The sequence below is a fragment of the Equus przewalskii genome, chromosome 15 (genome assembly GCF_037783145.1).
Source record: "Equus przewalskii isolate Varuska chromosome 15, EquPr2, whole genome shotgun sequence".
NCBI lineage: Eukaryota > Metazoa > Chordata > Mammalia > Perissodactyla > Equidae > Equus > Equus przewalskii.
This window is the reverse complement of record NC_091845.1, coordinates 66,643,892-66,664,540: the sequence shown is the minus strand read 5'-3', so window position 1 is coordinate 66,664,540 and position 20,649 is coordinate 66,643,892. Positions and strand designations below refer to the sequence as shown.

Genomic DNA, 20,649 nt, shown 5'->3' with positions numbered 1-20,649 from the left:
CTGGAAGAGGTGGTGAGTACTGATCTTCTTTTGGATGCATCCTCATATGCAATATGAAAAACCTAAGCTCTATTATCAACAACTGCAATGCCCCCAAATAAAAGGGTCACAGACATCAGGCCCAAAGTATACAGTAGACAAAAAGTTTATAGAGTGCAAAATGACAGGGACCTTGGCCATGAGACTGCAGAATCACATATAACTCTCCAGCATTCCTACTGGGCAATGCTCTATAGATGCACTGCACTGGAACTCACTGTTAACCTTTTCCAACTCAACCTGAGAGGGATTATTTTCTCATGAAAACCTATGTCTTAGTTTCAGAAGAGAAAGCAATAAAAACAGTGTACCAAAATTTGCTTTTACAAACTAACTGCACCAGGTTAATAAACTGAACATTTACACTTCTGAATTTCAAGGACCTAAACCTTGTCACATACTCCCCACCCAACTACTCCCCACCATTTTTTTAGATAACATGACATGAAGTAGTTTGGAAACACTTTCAGAAAAAGTTTCTTTATTTCTGTTTATTCATTTATGCGATGACAGTATCAGCAATAGGTAATAGAAACATGCTCTTAAGTTTAAAATTAATTTTCCATTTTGAAAGGTTCAGGACTTTGTCTTTTAAATACTTCAGTCCAACAAAGTAGACAAAAAGTTTATTCCCTTACTTTTATTAAGGTCATACTGGAATAACTATAATAGGCTCTTTAGAATTTAGGTTTCATTTATAGTAACCTGGAGATTTAATCACAGAACAAGACATGTAAGAATGTTATAGCACACACACAAAAAAGTATACAGAATCTTAAAAAGGACAAATTTCAGGGCACTTTCAAATTCTGAGGTGTAAGAAAGCCCTCATGGGGATCCTTAAGTTAAAAGACTCTTCCCTTTAGATTCAGAATGAAACCTATTAATAATTGTAAGACAACAATGGGCAATGATCACATGGCCCATGGTAGCTGTATTAGATTAGGGATAAATGGAGTCTCCATGTTTTAGTGAAGAGGCCAATGAAAGAAAGGCCAGGAAGCCATTTTAAACTCATGTCCATGGCAGGTATTATCCCACTGCTACCTTTCCAAGGCTTAGCCCTCGAAGTGCTCATACTGCTACTTCTCTTCTTAACATCAACTGTTCTAGGAGCAAACCTCCTGGAAAAAAGGTGGTACAGACTGGAAAAGCAAGACTGTGGGTACAGCAAAGGGGCTCTGTGTGCTCTAGTTGTCTGTCACGATATACAACATCTAATGAGGAGACCAGCTAATCTAGAAATGGACTGTTAACTCTGACTCTAGCATTTTCTTGGGATATATGCTTACTAAACAACTTTTGTGGTTTAGAAAGGCCAAAACTACTTTAATTCTCCTGGACATATTTTACTTTAAAAAAGGGAATATAATAGGCTAATAAACAAAAATAAAAATCTATTTGCTCCTTAACAAATAATATTTCAATGTTTTTATAAAAACAATTCCTTTCAGATACTCTGATTAACTTTTAAATGACATAAGAAAGTTTCAGGATTCTTGAATACCAATATTTTGCACAATTTAAGATACAGCCATTGAGTTTGGCATTTCAAGGAAAAATAAAATTAAACAAAAAAAGGAAAATGGTAACTCACTAAGAAGCGTATGTACCTAGTAAAGTTTAGTCTGTCTTGGATTCTGAAAAAAAAATTAGACCCAGAATTTTAGTTATCCTAATTACCATCTCAATCAAACAGGATATCTATGTGTGAATTCTAGATAAAAGATAAAATATTTTGAACTAATAAATGTAAGACCCACTGATTGGACTGTTTGTTTAGAACCTGTTTTACTGGGTTTAGATAGGGAAGACTTCAATAAAACTAACTATATATTGAGTTCCACTGATTAAAAATGCAGTTTTAAAAACTCTGCTTTTGTGGTAAATTTCTAGACAAATCATAAATGTAAAGCACAATATTGTAAATATTGTACTGTCTACAGGTACTTGTTGGAGAAGCGAAATGGTTGTATTCAAACTACCAAAATTCTGACCTTTCAAAATAGTAGGTTATCTAAAACAATTTCTTTGAAAATTAGCATTTGCTTTAAACTCTTAAAATGTCAACTTCAATTTAAAAAAAAAGTCCTTACAGATAATTTTTTTTAAATATTCCTTTCAGTCTCAATTATTTTTTACTTTCAACTATATTTTCAACACAGAACCAGTTTCTAAACAATCTAATGAAAAACAGTTACAATGTAAAACAAAACTAGGCAATCTAATACAACTTGTATAGAAAGTCTGAGTGGGATTTATCAAAATTCAGAATTAAATTTCTATAATAGTGAAAAACTTCTTTCAGTCTCTTCTTAACACTCAAAACCAGCAACTTCCCATGAGACTAGAAAGTTAGCAGAGAGGATCAAACCGATTTAAGCACTGCCCGACTTCTTCTAAAGTGATGCACTCTTCTATCCTAGAAAAGACAGAAAAGTCCTTTTTATTTTATTGAAAATTTCCCATTATCACTATGACCTAAGAAAGGTGCAAAATACTTAAAGCATTTATTTTGGGTTTAAAATCTACAAATAATGTGAAAAAAATGTGTTTAAAATCTATAAATAATGTGAAAAAAAATAATGTGCATTCCTGAACTTTGGGCTAAGAAATGTACCAAGGACTAGTTTTATTCAACAATTTTTAAAAGAGAAATCTCAGTAAACTTAGAAACACAGGGCTTAAAATCAATATCATTTTATGTAGCTTCTTAATTAATAATTTGGCAATGATGTCCCAAAGACAGCTGGTGGAAATTGCACGTAATTTTAAAAAGTACTGCTTTTACTAACATAAGTGCATCTGGTAGAAATCATAGCTAAGAACAGCTCCCCACTTCAATCTGAAACCCTATGCTTTTAGGTTAAAAGACAAAAGTTTTGGCATATTTAAAGGCATATCCTCAATATGTGATGAAGACATATCATTCTTTAGGAAATGAAGGGAAAAAACTAAAAATACATGCAAAAATTTCCTTTTACTTTATGTTGCCTGCAGATGGGCAGATAGAAGGAAGTGAAGCCTTACAAAGGAGCTGAGTAAACCAGTAATAACATGAGTATTTTCTTCTCCTGTGCCCTTCTCCTAGGGATTAAATTCCATTGTCATATAAAAAAGGGTGACTCTTGGAAATTATGTAATCTATCAATAGAGTAATACCCTATTTAGGCTGAAGCCAGAAAAGTGGTCACAAACTCAAGTATCTTCAAAGGTCAGATAGGATATGAAAGATTATGAAGGCCTAGAATTAAAACAACAGAGTGGAATTTACCATGGAAAACAGGGTATATACCCTGTCTCACGGCATTCAAATTCAATTAAAACAATAATAGTAACATTTAGCCAATAAAAATAGGTATACATGCTGGGTAACTGCAGACTACCAACTTTAGTGGACTCCTAGTCCAGAGGAGCAGAAAACTCTGGAATATTCAAAAGGAGGCTTTTGTCTAATACCAGGTGAAAACTCAAGTTTAAAGACTATTTTCTGCTTTGCAAACAAATCGTTTAGGTACTTTAACCTTCAGAACTTTGGGCAAAGTAAGCTGTCATACAACCCCAGTTCTTTCCTTTTAAATTGTACTGTCCATGCAGAATGAAACAAGAGAATGAACATCAACTTGAAATGAATATGTTGATTCCCTGCTGAGAGGATGGTAAGAACTTAACTCTGCTATAGGTATACTCTCCTGCATTATATGAAGTCCTTAGTATACCCTTTAAAAAAGCTTTAAGCTTCATCCTACGTTCATTCACAGATCGAAAAAGCTATTCTACTTTCCCTGTTTTAAGACACAAAGCAATGGTTAAAAACTTTCCTTTGAATGTAAAATGGTGCAGTCATTTGGGAAAAATTCTGCCAGTTCCTTGAAAAATTAAATATAGTTACCATATGACTCAGCAATTCCATTCCTAGGTATACAACCAAGAGAAATAAAAACATATGTCCACACAATAACTTGTACACAAATGTTCATAGCATTATTCGTCAGAGCCAAATAGTGGAAACAACCCAGATGTCTATCAAGTGATCAACGGATAAACAAAATGTGGTATATCCATAAATAAAAAGTGAAGTACTGATACATGCTGTAACACTGATGAACTTTGAAAACATTATGCTAAGTGAAAGAAGCCAGTCACAAAAGGCCACATATTGTATTATTCTATTTATATGAAACGCCCAGAATAGGAAAATCCTTAAAGAAAGTAGGTTAATAGCTGCCCACAGCTAAAGGAGTTGGGGGGAAATGGAGAGTGAGTGCTAATGGGTAGCAGGTTTATTTTTGGAGTGATTAAAATATTCTAAAATTGACTGTGGTCATGGTTGCACAACTCTGCAAATATACTAAAAAGTATTGAATGACACCACACTTCAAATGGGTGAATTGTATGTGAAGTATATCTCAATAAACCTATTATAAAAAAACAAAAAACAACTTCCCTTTACCAAAGCACAGTATTCCTCCCCTATTAGAGTGACCAATTAGTTCCTTTCCATATTCATAAACTCAGAACTGAAGAGATCTTAGAGACCTTTAGTCCTGTGTCTCTTCATCTTAGATTTGTACAAACTGGAGCCTTAATAAGATTTAAATGATTTGTCCCAGGTGACACAACCAGGATCAGAGACCAGAACTTTCTTAAATTCAAACACCCATGATCTCTTCTATTTCACCAACTCTGAATTAACTTTCATTTTCTACTTAGCTTTTTTTACTGCTTTACTTTTCCTCTTCTTTCCACACTGTTCAGGTATGTCATCCGAGTGATCAGTTTTTTTTCCTTCCGTGTACTCATAAATTCTGTTTTCTGTATCTGAAATTTTCTCTTTTTCTATTTGGTCAAGCCAACATTCTCTTTCAATTCTCTTCTTTCATGAACCCTTTCAATTATATGCTTCTGCTAAAAGTTTCTTCCCCAAGCACAAACCACACTATATCAAGGTTTGAGCAGCATAAGATACACTGCCAGGTAAAACTCACTCACGTGGTTTACTGGGTTACAGGCAAATGCTAAGAGTTCAATTAAATGCTCTACGTAATCTCAAAATACATATATACCACAGGAAAAAAAAGTTTCATAGCGAACAAATGTGCTTTTTATCCTGTATACTATTGCTTTCATACCTTGAAATAGTCATCTTGAGTAACAACAGAGTTTCTCAGTCTGTTCTCTGGATTAAATAGACAAGATACCACCGTCTGTATGCTTCGGTCCACAGACTTCTGAAATACAAATGTTTTCAGTAATCTAAAGACTACGCCTCCTTTTACTCACTGTAACAAGCTTTTTAGAAAAGTTTAATACATATTCTTATTTCTAAAGAACTCCTACGTAATTCATAACTCTTACCAAATGTCACAGTGTGTAACTTTTGTACCAAATTTAAAAAACATTTTAGAATCTTAGTGATAAGAGTACTGGTTTAAAAAGCTCAATTTAGTAAAACGCATAAGATATTTGCTCAGGGCTCTATAATTTTTCCTGTTTGATAAGAAACAGTGAACTTCAACGTTTCAAGAGAAAATATCCAGGGTGAAACCTGATAATATACTATACTGTAAGCTATTTTTTCAAATTTTAAATCGTGTATCAAATCGGAATTTTTTCACCCTACAGTTCAGGAGTTTTCAACATTTTTTTTTCCACTGAGAAACACATGAATCAAGTTCACACACTCCAGTGGGAATCTTTCAATTTTATGCATATTCCTGTCACATCAATTACTTCCACATTCCTACCCATTCAAGAAAACACAGGAGAGTTCAAGAGAGAGAACACTGTTATTACAGGAATCTGCTCTAACAATTAAAAAAAAAACCAAACAACTACTCTACCTATTTCAGTATTTCAATTATTACTAGCAACTCTACCATGCTTGAGAGCTGCTACCACATATAATGTTATAGAGAGAATACCATAAATAATTGTGGTAAATGTTTAAATTGGTAAAAGACAAAATAGACACAATTCATACTAATCCCTCTTTTGAAGAGGAGAATTTCTTGAGGAAACTTGCCCATTGCATTCTATCAAATCACGTTACAATGTTTATTAAAGTATGGTTAAAAAACAAACAAAAAAAGAAAATGGAAGAAAGGACAACTGAATCAGAAATTATATGTATACATTCAAAGCCTGTATATGTATACATTGAAATTTCATCAACTTTTACATAAACTGCCAGATTATCAATCATACAAGCTCTGTAATTTATGGCTTCCATATTTAAATTCAGGCAAAGATGCTTGCTTCTCCAAGAGTTATTATTAAAACTTGAAAAATATATGAAAATATAAATACTAATAAACAAAATTAGATGTTTGCCTTTTGTGGGCCATTTCCAGAAGATGGAGTAGCTTCATGAACTGAGCATTCACTTGTCAAAACTTCAGCTCCTGCATCAACTTCATTACAGTGGTAGTTAACTGCTGTATAAGCCTACATTTAAAATGATAGAAGTGTAAATAAAGAGACGTAGGTTAGATAAATTTCTAAACAATCTACTCTTCAAAATGGTGCACTAATATTGAAAGTTTAAATGGGGTTGTGTTGAAATTCAATTACATTACTTCAGAGACTTTATTTTAAACTGAACAGCTGAAATGCAGTAACTCAGCCTTCTATCTTGAAATGCCTTCCAAGCTTCAGCATAATCACAGTTAGAAGGGCTCTAAGAAAAAGAAACTCTAACACGTAGTAAGGGAATGGGGATTTCCCAGTGTCTGAGACTTTTAACTCATATTATAATCTTCAAATATCCAATCCTGATGACAGACAGAAAGTAACAAAGGCTCAGGTTTTAGATGTAGCACTCTCTTTTGTTTTATTCCTTTTCTTATATTATATATAACTGCATTAATGGCAAAACATTTCTTTCTCTTCAACGGATTTTTTCATGGATAGAAAACTAGAGGTAAGATTCAATACTAATTCTAAATCTATAGAATTAAACTTAGCATACATATCAATACTACCTTACTTGGATTATATTCTATCAACAAGTAACTGAGCACCTGTTGTACACAGAGCAGCCATTGCTTAAGCACACAAAAACCAACTAAGAAACAAAAAACAGTTTCTCCCATGGGGGTATATATTTGGGTGGACAAGAAATTAATAAAACATAACACATAATGTAAAAGGGCATTTTAAAATATTTGTAAGCATACATGATACGGCAAAGAAACATACAATGGTCAAACAAAAAAATACTTTAAACAACAGTAGGTATGTTTGGGTAATTCACCTTACCGGAGGTATAACATAACTCCTTTGTTCCCCAACAGGCCACTGTGGCGGCATCTTAAAAAAAAAGGGGGGGGTGGGAGAAATAACTACTATTTAAATATTTCTATGCATTTTCACAAAGACATGATAGACAATGTTGAGGTATTATTCATGCTGGCTCCTTGAACTTGTTATAATAAAAGAAACAGAATGAAAGAAAAAGTACTTTATGTTTCTAATACTTGAGGATTTTATTGCTACTTTCATATATAAACCACCTTTTTCTCAAGTTTCTGGAGTTGGTTTTCAGGAAAACTCAAAGATAGTTGTTCTTTGAATTTATTATCATAAATATGGTCCTATATATGGGCAGAGATTCAGAGAACACCTATCTTAAAGTAGCCAGCTAAAATAAACACTACCAAATATAATTGGAATTCAATGCTCTAAGAATTGAGTAATCATTTTATTTGAACCTATCTCCCTAGAAAAATTTATGAAAGTTAGCCTGGATGTTTCAGCTATTTGACAGCAAAGAGGGAAGAATACATTTTGAAACATAAAAAGGAATATCAAATCTTATAAGACAGTACAAGAGAAAACTTCTTGCTAAGTACACTGCTGTCAAAATATCATTCTCTTATTATTTCTAAACAATATAGAGGCCCTAATTCTAGACTAATGCTAAGTTTTTTCTTAAATTTTAGGCAAACTCAACTAGTTTAAATGACAAACTATTAGGGAAATGTATATAAATAAAAGCCTTAATAATATTTCAAAGCAAGTCATTTTGTTCCCTCCTAAATTACCTGATAATTATATACAGGCAGCTGATATCCAGTGATGACCTGGACTGGTGAACTTGGATAAGGAGGATATGCCTGAAAATAAAGTTTACAGAAAAAATGGATTAACAAGGTAAATTTTTAAAAAGTAGAAAGGAGGAATATTATTCCCAATATAACAAGAATGAGAAAATAAAGAAATCTTAATTATTTTTCTATATACAATGAAGGATTCTGTTCAAGTAACTGGCTTCATGAAGAAAAAATTATTCTCTATCAAAAGTTAGCCTTTTGGGTGAGGAGGGATAAATGGGGAAGTGACTGATTTTGCCAGCATAAGTTTATCTTATTTGTATATTTATCCCCACCCAGAAGTTCCTTCTTACACCGCTTATAAGGTTCCTTTAGGATAGATTTCCATGTTAAAGTTCTATTAATACACCTGCTATTTCTTTGTAAAAATACTTTTAGGCAGTTCTGTATTTCTTTGACAACATAGTGAGGTAATATATAGTCAATGTGTGGTCTTCCTATAGACTTTATAGCTCTTTCTGTACTTTACTTCTAAAAGTTAAGGGCCACATAATAACCCCAAACTGGAAAAGAAACAGTACAATGTCTTACATCTTTCAATACATATTGATTGAGAATATCTACGTAGTAGCATTCATGCATGCACGCAGAATAGGTAATAGCTCACAGTATATGTTAGGAACAAGTAAGGCTTTTCTTCTAGCCATGTTCAGAGAAACAAAAATAAGAAAAGATATATCCTAAACTTCAGGTAGATGAAAAATGTAAACAAAGGAGAGACACTGTAGAACTATTTCACTATTATTTTCTGTCTTTTCCTGCAAATCAAATGTCTTTTAAACTAAAGAAAGTAAAATGAACTAAGAAGAAAATAAATGTTATTTATCATCAAAAGGAGACAGTAAGTATTCCAAATCCCACTTCAAGTATTAAAGTAACTAGGACCAGAAAAATTATATACCAGAAACTCATAGAATTTACAAATATAGTTCAATGATCAGAAACCAATCCATTCTAGAATCAGAATACATCCAAAAGTCAGTAATCTATATGAGGAGGTATCTGGAAATCACTGCAAATACAGAACAGCCAGAAGAACTGCTAACCTTAGAGAAGAATAAACCAGACAGACATGAGGAAAGCTGCCTTCAAATATTTTAGGAGTAATCATATGGGGGGAAAAGGGAAGAGATATGTTCTATGTGGCTATAGAGGTAAGCTCTAAGATAAATACTTACAAAGCATACAGAAACAGATTTTAGCTTAGTATAAGGAATAATGCTAAGAATGACAGATTTTTAACAAAAGTAATAGATTTCCCATCACTCAAAGTATTCAAACAGGGACAGGATTATCACTTATCATGGAAATTGTGGCTCTAATTCCAGAGAGGGTTAAAAGGAGAGACTGGGTTACTTTTAAGGTACCGCCATCTACAAGTCTCCAATACTATAATAAATGAAGAAACAAGAATGTAGGTAATTTTTACCTGAACATATTGAGTAATAGGATTCATCATGGTTGGAGGCTGCATGTAAGTTTCAGTGTTTGGATTACTCCAGACACTCTGAAACTGTGGTGGTGGTGGAGGATTAAAAACCAAAGGACGTGGCTGCACATGATAAGCACCTTTTTAAAGAATAAAAAAACAAAGCTTATTTTTAGTTCTGAAAAGCTAAATTTGTCAACAAGAACAATTCCTTTCTTTACTCACATAAATTTTGTTTCCTGATTGCAGGGCCAAGTTTCAGCTTTTTACCATGGAAATTTATTTGTGACTGAAAATAAACAGTAACAAAAGTAGAATCAATTTCCAAGTCTTTACTTCTAAGACTTCGGTAAACATCCAAAGTCCTCTAAAATTCCCACTATCAGAGAAGACTAGCAGTAGGAATATAGCAAATCAAAATTTATCAGCGTGAATCTACCTTACTTACTCTCACTACTCTAGACAAGCGTCTGGAGGTTTCTCAGAATTTGATCAAAAACCTTTACACTGTTTCTGACCTTTCCTATCTCGAGCTCATGAAGCTAGATGCCCAATCAAAAATAAATAGGTTCTGACGAACTATGTAAGATTACTCTGAGTTTGGATTTCAAACAGGAAGTCTACCTCTTTCTATATTTTATACAAGACTAAGTACACATTCACGACTCAAACAATACTGAACATTGCATCCATAACTAATTAAGAAATTTTTTCCATAATAAGATTACTTACTTCTACAATCTTCTGCACATCCACATCATTATAAAATGAAACAAATCCATAGCTAGAAAGGCAGATAAATGAAGTATGAAATCACCACTAAATAACAGCACATGGTTTAAAAGTTATAGTGTTCTACTAAATAACTGAGAGAAGTGATAATGATAAAGGATGAAGAACACACTGAGATAAATATTGATAAGATGCATATGACAGATCCTCTATAAATATTATTGCTTTTTGTTTTCTTACTTTGATCTATGTCAGAATGCACTAAGATTAAGGTAGTGTGGGAACCTCAGTAACAGAAAATTCCTATCTATAAACCTGAATTTAATTTATTATCTATGGTAAGATGGTTAAAATTTAAAATTCTGTGAAATATGTAAACAAAACAACTCTGATAAAACTGATTAATCCATTTACGTGAAATAAATGAAGATGGGAAATATTTAAATACAAACACTAGGAAAATGATTAAATAAAAGAGTTAGCAGCAAACTTTTATCCTCTACATGACAGAAACTAACAAAACAACAAATTTCATTTATACAAGTATAAGAATATAAGTTTTGAATTCTTCTCTGATACACTACAGATGCTATAGTTCAGATCTTTTTTATAATCTATACTGAACGTTTTACTCACCCTTTGGACACACCAGTTCGATCCGTGATTATCTTCACTTCTTTTACTGAACCATATCTAGCAAAGAAACTTCTAATTTCGGTTTCATCCATCTATGGAAAAGAATTTGACTTCAAGAGTAAAATTTCAGCATCCAAAATTTTTAATTATACTATAAAACAGGTTTGATGATGTGGAAGTATCTCCCCCAAGTACCCCCAAACTACCTATAGCTCTTTGTTAAAGGTATTTTTTAGTCCCTATAGGTTAAACATAAAACCAATTCCAAACCAGCATGAAGTACAAAAAAACCTTATGTTTGCAACAGGGCCAAAATCTCATATTCACAAGATACTTTTAAAATAAATGAAATATCAATACAATACCCTAACATCAATTCCACCAACAAAAATGGTGTTTGGCATGATTTTGCCTTCTGGTAAAACATAGCCTTGGCTGGTTGTAGCCGATGAGGACTGGGTGCTGGCCTCTCTTGAGATAGTTGAGTTTGGAGTCTCAGGGTTTGCAGCAGACTGTAAATTAGAAAGCAGGTATCATCACCAGACATACAGGCAAAAACCATACAAGATGTAAAATATAATTTTGGTATTTAAAGTAGAAAATATTTTCATATAAATTACTTTCATTTAAATTAGTCATCAATACAGCTTAGTTCAGGCTCAGGATTTAAAGTAATCAGATTAGATCAGTGTGAAATTTTAACAAAGGGGTATAGTACTTCCTTAAGTTCAGTGTTGCTCATCACCATCTCTTGTAACAGTGCTGTAGAATACTGATTTTATACTGAGTTTGTGACAACACTACATGAACTGGTAAAAAATAACTGGAAAGTTCAGATTTGTAAAAAAAATTAAGTTATTAAAGTCATCCTGTTCTGTGCCAATAAGCAAATTTTCATTTTACTAAGGTTCTTATTAAAAAGCATGATAAATCTTTAAAAAAGATAAAATTTTTTTAAAAGCTACATTAAAAAGAAAATGAACATAAAAGTTTTAAACCGATTTGTTTTGCCACATCTTTCTATTTACCAAAATTAACATGGATTTTATAATTATAATGCAGTCATGCATCACTTAATGATGGGGATACATTCTGAGAAGTGTGTCGTTAGGCAATTTTGTTGTTGTGCGAACATCATAGAATGTACTTACATAAACCAAAATGGTTTAGCCTACTACACACCCAGGCTATATGGTACAGCCTATTGCTCCTAGGCTACGAACCTGTACAGCACATTACTGTACTGAATACTGTAGTCAACTGTCACGGAATAGTAAGTATTTGTGCATCTAAAAACAGAAGAATATGTTTACAGTAAAAATATGGTATCCAAGATAAAAAACAGTACACCTGTATAGGGCACTTACCGTGAATGGCGAGTGCAGACTGGAAGTTGCTCTAGGTGAGTCAGTGAGTGAATGTGAAGGCCTAGGACGTTACTGTACACTACTGTCAACTTTATTATAAACACTGTACACTTAGGCCACACCTAAACTTACAAAAAATGTTTTTCTTTCTTCAATAATAAATTAACCTTAGCTCACTGTAACCTTTCCACTTTGTAAACTTTTTCATTTTAACTTTTGACTCTTTCGTAATAACACTTAGTTTAAAACACAAACATACAGCTGTACAAAAATATTTCCTCTTTTTATATCTTTATTTTATAAGCTTTTTTCTATTTTTAAATCTTTTAATTTTTTTACTTTTTAAACTGTTTTGTTAAAAACTAAGACACACACACATTAGCCCAGGCCTCCATAGGGTCAAGATCATCAATATTACTGTGTTTCACCTCCACATCTTGTTCCACTGGAAGGTCTTCAGTTTGTTTATACCAGCATCACCATAAGCATATGAGTAATGCATTGCACTACGATGTTATGACGGCTACGATATCACTAGGCAACAGGGATTTTTCAGCTCCATTATCATCTTATGAGACCACCATCATATATGTGGTCCGTTCTTGATCGAAACATCATTATACAGCATATGATTGTACTTCCTGTGTTAGTATTCCTGCTTTAGTTTGGAAATGGGTCATGAAAGCATTATTTGCTCACATATCACTACTTCTGCTAAAAAAAGGGTTTATAATTCTTTTCCCTAATGCTAGGGTATTCAAAGAAGCTTTTGAAATAAAATTTTTCTTCTGGAGTAACACCAAATCAGTCCCACAGATAATTCTAATTTTCACAGTAGGCTGATATAAATGACACCATCTTTATTTTTAGATAAAGAGACTCACACATGAAACATTATTTTTCTGGATTCTGGTCAGAACTCTGTCTTTAGTCTTTCCACTCTAAAGTTAATGTAATTTTTTCTGCAGCAGAATTTACTGGTAATATATATGTTAGAAAAGCAGTATAGCATAGTGAAACAAAAATAAACTTAGTACGGAGATCGAGGTTCATGTCTCTTACTAGGTTATAAGCCACTTACTTGGCAGATATTTATCTCTGGGGAAATTACTTTGAGAATGAAGTGAGATAACGTGTAAATTCATTTTGTAAAGTATAGAGTGGTATGCCAACATAAATTAGTGTCCTGTTATATACATTTATTTTCAATAGGTTAAAAAAGTTTCTTTCGTGATTTTATTATTTACTTACTTTGTAGATACTTTATTAACAACTAATCTGAGCTGAAACTTCAAGAAACTACTTTATGGAACATCTACTCATTTGAAATTAATTTATGAAGTGCCTACTGATTCTAAGAGGTAAATACAAAAGGCTGAGAGAGAAATAAAGCTATCATACCTCTGCTTCTGGAGGAAAACAAAAGGAAGGACCAAAAAACACAACTGATAGGTATTTTTAAAAAGGTAAGGATAGTAATTTTTATATTTTCTATAATTTTTATAGAAATTAGTAACAGTAAGGAAAAAGTAGAAAGACTTCCTATTTTGTTAGATACTAGAAGTTACTGATAAATTTAAGATTCTACAAACTGCTATACTAATTAGACATGAAATCAAAACTGTCAAATCATCAAATTTGAGCATTTTGACTTTTCTCTATTAATTTGTGCTTATATTTGCTATTTTGTGTTTCTATTTGAATACTTCCTAACCCTTTCCTTCAACTATGGTACAGTGACATTTCAGGACAATGAACTGGGAAAGAGTAAACTATTTCTAAAGTTTTCTACTTTTTTTTTTAAAGATTGGCAGCTGGGCTAAGATCTGTTGCCAATCTTTTTTTTTCCTCCTCCTTCTCCCCAAAGCCCCCCAGGACATAGTTGGATATTCTAGCTGTGAGTACCTCTGGTTATGCTATGTGGGATGCCACCTCAGCATGGCCTGATGAGTGGTGCCATGTCCTCCCCCAGGATCCAAAGGGGCGAAACCCTGGGCCACGGAAGCAGAGCACGAGAACTTAACCACTCAGCCATGGGGCCGGCCCCTCCACTTTTTAATGTTGTATAATTTTGATTTTTTCTAAATGAGACTAAATTATATAAGCCACATACCTTGAAGTACTGAGAACTTGACTAGATCTCCCTTCGCTACAATTTACCAATACCTTTCAATTAGCTCATTCAAAAATCTAAAACACAAATAAAACAAAACAGTGGTTCTGAAATTCTTGTAGACTTTCTTTTCTCCTTCACAATTTCCCCTTCAATTGTGGATGAACTCTGGATATCTTTTTATTTGATAAACTACAATATTATCTGTCTGTGAACCATAATGGATAGATTTAATTTAGAGGTGCCAGATGATAAGGGGTTATGATAATGTACTGATTTTCAACAAGGGGAGAGATAGTGTGGCCCACGGGCATTACCAGTTGTCACAATTGAGGGGTGCTCCTGGTATCTGGTGGGTGAAGACCAAGGATACAATAAACATCCTGTAATGCAAAAGAGAGCCCCCTACAACAATTATCTGGCCCAAAATTTGAATAGGGTCACAGCTGAGAAGCCCTGTAATAGTGTCGCCAGAATTGAAGGAGAAAGCTCTAATTCTCATATTCTATTTACAAAAGTATAATGAATACTTGAGACAACTGAAACAGTCACTTGACAAAAAGAAAAAAAGTCATTAGATATTAGAAGTAGTTTGGTTTGGGGCTGTACAAACTGGCTGCCTGCTTATTGGAATATTAAATATAAAATTCAGCAAATCATTTTATTAGTGTCATTAACGTCTCAAATTAAGGAAGGCACCATCATGTCTTAGGAATCAGCCAGCAGGTGGCACTCAAAGCCAACAAAGCAAAGAACTCCATTTTAACAAGACTGAACAGCAGGGATTTTTAAACTCCTATTGTGTGTGTATTTATATCATTATAATTCATATATACAACATCCACAACCAATAGACAACCTTTGCTTACTTCTAAACTATTGCCAAAAATACTCCACAAATGAATACTTAAGTTAAAGCAAAAAGTTTGATGTTAAAATATTAATCTTAACTATCAACAGCATACAAAAAATAAATTGCATGTAAATTAAATAAGTAATTATTTTTCTTAATTATACCTTCAAGTGAGTTTGTAGGTTTTGAAATGAGTAATGCTGGGATATTAAGTAGGGATGAACTTGGAGGCCATCACATATACAATTCTCATCACTGCAATCTACAGTAATATAGTCCCTGTTCTACTTGGGTAACCAAACTACAAAGATAACTAAAAGCTGAAAAAAAGTTTATCATTACTAAAGTTCCTAGGTTAGCAGCTCTTTGAAACATTATTTCATTCAAATGCTACGTCTGCATGTAAGCAAACTGAGATCTATGTACACTGACCAGGAATACAGTCTATAATTTGTAATCATCACAGTTATATCACAAAAGGAAGGAGCTAATAAAGAGAAAAGCTAAAATTAAGGAAATAGGAAACGAAAATCAGAATAAAACCTTTCAAGTAAATCTAAGAGTAGACTCCTGGGGAAGAAAAATCCAACCAACAAATAGACAATCCTGGCAAAGCTAAGCAAGAAAAAAGGCAAGAAAGCAAAAATATGCATTAATTGTTAAAAAGGGGATATGACCACCGATTATAAGAGAACGCTATGTATAAGCTTACTGGGCGTAAATCTGGAAATCTTACTGAAATGGCCAACTTCCTAGACAAATGTAAATTTTTAAAAGCAACCTGAAGAAAAGAAAGAAAACTTGATTGCTGGCTTAGTTTCACTAGGAGTTTTCAAACTGTAGAGAGACAGTTTGGGGGGGGACACATCAAGACAGAAACAATGGTAGATAGAAGAGAGAGTAGAAGAAAAAGAAAATTCACGTTTTTCTCAAAAAAAATTTCAGAGAAATGAGGAAAAAAGAATATCTCTCAATACATTTTACAAAACTAACACCATTTAAATAACAAAATCTGATTAAGACACTCCACCCTTGTTCCCACCAGAAATGCAAAATTCCAGCAGTATATTAAAATATACAATTAAGCACAGTTTATATTGGAAATGAAAAGATGGTTCACTCTTAGGCAATCTGTTACTGTAACTCACCACTGAAAAAGCACTTCATAAAATACAGCATTTTTTTAATTTAAAAAAACTCAAGCAAAATAGAAATAGAAGAATCTTATTTTCTATGGATCTAATTCTAAGCTATCATCAGGCTTAAAGTGAAATACTAGACATTTCCATTTTGGGAATAATGGCACCTCCTTATCACCACTATAAATTTTTTCCATTATATATGACACAGGGTTAATATTAATATAGTGTTCTTATAAATCATTAAGAAAAAAATAACTATCCCAATAGAAAGGTGGATTAAGAATTTATAAAAAAGAAATGTAAAAAGAGCTAATGACAAACTTCAACTTCACTAGTGATAAAATAAAAAGCACATCAACACAGTGAAATATTTTCCAGCTGTTAGAATGGCAACTTTAAAAGTATAATACCTCTCATTGTAAAGAGTGTGGAGAAGAGATCCTTTACACATTATCAGAGGGAATATATACCAGTATATGCTTTACCAAGAGTAACTTAAAAAGATATAATTTAAAATTGTTATAAAATGGGAATAAGCCTTTCACCCAGTAATTTCACTCCCAGCAATCTATTTCAAGGTTTTAATAGAATAAGCATGCTAAAACATCTGCACAAAGATACTCATTATAGTACAGTTTTCACATAGAAAAATTAGTCATTATAAGACAATTTCACAACATAAGTAATGGTACCATCTTTTTTTTTTAAAGATTGGCACCTGACCTAACAAACTGTTGCCAAGCTTTTTTTTTTGCCTTTCTACTTTTTCTTCCCAAATCCCCCCCAGTACACAGTTGTATATTCTAGTTGTGGGTCCTTCTAGTTGTGGCACATGGGATGCAGCCTCAGCATGCCCTGAGGAACAGTGTCGTATCTCTGCCCAAGATATGAACCAGCGAAACCCTGGCCCGCCAAAGCGGAGCACGTGAACTTAACCACTTGGCCGAGGCTGGCTCCAGTAATGGTACAATCTTACACTCTAACATTATACATTCAAAAATTTTTTCGGTGAGGAAGATTGGCCCTGAGCTAACATTTGTGCCAATCTTCCTCTACTTTATGTGGGACGCTGCCACAGCATGGCTTGAGGGCCCGGGCTCGGTGGGCACCCATAATCCGCACTGTGAACCCTAGGAGGCCAAAGTCGAGTGCCCGAACTCAACCACTATGCCACCTGCCGGCCCCTCAAAATTACTTTAAATTTATCTTTGGAATAACGCCCACTATCAATTGAAGGACACAGACTGTAAAACAGTATTACACAGCATGGTACAACTTTCGTAAAATAACCACTACCTATCTACATACAACACGTGCATAAGAACAATTCAGAAGGGCACACACACGCCAAAACTTTAAGAGGGGTTATATACGTGAGGATTAAGATGGATTTCTATTTTCTTACATTAATTATTTTCAAATAACTTAATATGCTACTTTAACAATCAGAAAAAAATCAATAAAGCTATTAGCATCTACCCTCTTTTCCTCTAAAGGATGGAGAGGGAAAAAATTATTGTAACTAACTCCTTATAGTAACTCATAGTGATTATTAATTATTAAAATGAATAACTACGTGACCCAATTATTACAAATGTTATTTATCTATAATCATAAATTTTCATTTTACTATCTATATGTACTAATATAAACTAAACAGATTTCCTCACTTTACCTCCAAAAATGGAGACTAATCGTTACGACTACAAAGCCACACCCGCAGTACACACAACATTTCTGACTCGGGTCGGTCAGAAGCCCTCCCAGACTGCGCGTCGCGGGGCTGAGGCAACTCCAGGCATCTACGAAAACGCAGGCAAACGGACACCCCAAAGAGAAGGAAGACTGAGCACATTTTGCTCCGAGTCCCGGGTTCGGCGAGAGGGACAAGCGTCCCCGACGCCGACGCCCCAGCCCTCCCCGCCATGCGCCCCAGGAGCTAAGGCCCTCCGCCCGCGCGCGGCCATCATGGCGGCCGGCTCCTCTGAGGCGGTCGCACGAGGGTGCCTCCGCCGCCCCCTCCCTGGCATGAGGGGCCACCGCGCAGGCGCCGCAGCCCAGCCGCCTCAGCCGCGGCCCCACGCCGCCCCACCCCCCCAGCGGGTGTCCCCATTCCCACAGCCTCCGAGGGCCCCCAACCCCGCCGCCCCACCCTCGCCAGGGCGGGAAGGCGCCGCCCTCGGAGCCCGGGCCTCAGAGGCAGCCCGCGAGGCCCTCGGAGCCCACTCTAGGGCGCGTTCGGTTCGCGCGGCCCGCGCCGCCATCTCGCGGAGGCCGCCTCAGCGCAGGAGCAGCGCGAAAAAGGAGGCCGGTGGGGGGAGGGGACAGAGCAGGCCGCCCGCGCCCCAAGTCCCAGCCAGCCCAACACCCAGGCCGCCCGCAGGGCCCAGCAGGCCCGCGGCGGGAGGGAGGCGGTGGCGTACAGGCCGCGGCCGCGCACGTGCTCGGCGGGCGGGGCGCGGGCGGCAAGCGGGCGGGTTCGAGGCATCCTCCCAGCCGCCCCGCCTGCCCTCGGGGCCGTGTAGGCCGCGCCCTGGCTGCCTGGCCGCCCCCACTCCGGCCCGGCCTGCGCTGCACCGGGCAGGCGCCCCACCACACTAGGCCGAGCGTCGGCGCCCACCGCCCCTCAGGCCTCCTCTCCTCAACTCACCATGATGGCGGCAGCTCGCAGTTCCCACCGCTGAGGCTCGAGGAGGAGCAGAGGCCGGCTTCTAGCACCACTCTGGGGGCCGCTGTTAAGGCTGCCCGTGCTCACTGCCCGGCTTCGACTGGGCGAGAGGAGAAGAGTCAGACGAGGAAGGACCAGCAAAGGTGGGAGCCGAGGTGGACGAGCCGAGACGCAGCGGCCAGGCTGAGGGGGGCAGGCTGACTAAGGCGTGGCCGCGGGGCCCGTGGGGCTCTGCGCCGGGTACGCTCGGAGGGCGGCACCAGCCAATGGGCGGCACGCCCCCGCCCCCTGCGGGGGCCCCTGGGGGGACACCGGCGCCCCGGCAGGGATGCTCAGGGGGTGCACAGGGGGTGCGCGTGGGCCGGCAGCATGCACCCGGGAGGCGTCGCCCAGACACAGACAGGTCCACGGACACACCAACGTGACAGTGCCACTGAAGGTCACTTGACAGAAGTATGCGTACTTAATTGTATGTTAAAGTTAAAAAAAACTTAATATGTCTAGGCTCTAGTTTCAAAATGGCGTCCTGAATGCACGGGATTAGTCCAATCATAATTATCCCTATCGCCGGCCCCCAAATCAAATACCTACAGAAATAGAAAATAGAGACAAGTCTATGGAAAATAGGGAAGGAGACATCAAAAGTCCAGAAACTTGGACGCCTGCTGTCAAGTTTGAGGTGGAAGAAATAGGAGCTGAGCAGCCCGATTTGCTGTTCAGGATGTTCATTCCTTCAAGAAAGGTTTGTTGAGTGCCTGCGATTGCCAGGTACTGCAGATGGAGGAGTGAAGAAAACGGGCAAACATTTCTTCCCTCAGGGAGTTTAAACTGTAAGTGGGAGAGTTTACCTTCTAGGCCTTACAAGAAGCAGCTAGGCCTACCTAGAGAATTCTAGAACATTCTCAAGGTCAGAGAAACAGGGCCCAGAGCGAGGGGAGCTGTGAGGCAGTTGGTGGAGCACATCATGCAACTTTGGAAACCACTTCAGCACCCTCTAGGCACAGGAGGTAACTAGCTATGACTTTTATCCTCAGACTTCACTTTTGTACTGATAGAAAGCATTAAACGGTTATTTTGTGAGTTGGCAAAATGGTGGACTTTGTAACCTGAATACTGTATATCACTACCAACACTTAGCATTACTGAATAAAATAATGACTAACTTTATTTTTGATATGCAGCTAAACCTATAAGAAGTGAAGAGAAATCCCAAGATGCTAGAAATTAAAATAAATTGAAAACCAGAGCAGTGACTTGTTGAACTGGTTCTTCTCTGGCCCTGAGTGCGAGGGCTGGGGTGTAGTTTGACCCAAAAAACTAGTTTGCTCTGGACTTTCCTGGTTTTAGCACTAAAAAACCCCTGCATTCCTGGAAACCAGGTCCCAGGCAAACAAGGATAGTCAGTCATCCCAGGTGAGGGCAAGATGTCTCTGGAACTCAAGGCCTGGAAGTATAGGGGCAGGAGGTGAGGGTCTGGAGTAGGTGGTGGGAGCTGGAACTCAATACACTACAAAAGGCCGTTGTCCCTGAAAGACCTCGTCCTCAGGAAAAGAGGA

General features: G+C 36.6%; 1 protein-coding gene across 1 annotated transcript; it reads right to left on the bottom strand.

Moving 5' to 3' along the window:
• Window positions 1-503: 503 nt before the first annotated feature.
• Window positions 504-19,995, bottom strand: DAZL (deleted in azoospermia like). Its single transcript, XM_008514214.2, has 11 exons — window positions 19,076-19,995; window positions 11,316-11,462; window positions 10,951-11,042; window positions 10,315-10,366; window positions 9,808-9,871; window positions 9,583-9,722; window positions 8,085-8,156; window positions 7,300-7,350; window positions 6,373-6,486; window positions 5,172-5,270; window positions 504-2,461 (listed from the first exon to the last, which is right to left on the bottom strand). Exons 1-11 carry the CDS (start codon window positions 19,076-19,078, stop codon window positions 2,408-2,410), a joined length of 888 nt encoding a protein of 295 aa, XP_008512436.1. The 5' UTR covers window positions 19,079-19,995; the 3' UTR covers window positions 504-2,407.
• Window positions 19,996-20,649: the final 654 nt, after the last annotated feature.

Coding starts and splice junctions, on each gene's coding strand:
- DAZL (XM_008514214.2), bottom strand. Junction 10,367..10,950: donor CGAACTGGTGTGTCCAAAGG/GTGAGTAAAACG, acceptor CTGCCTTTCTAG/CTATGGATTTGTTTCATTTT. Junction 5,271..6,372: donor CTGGAAATGGCCCACAAAAG/GCAAACATCTAA, acceptor TTTGTATTTCAG/AAGTCTGTGGACCGAAGCAT.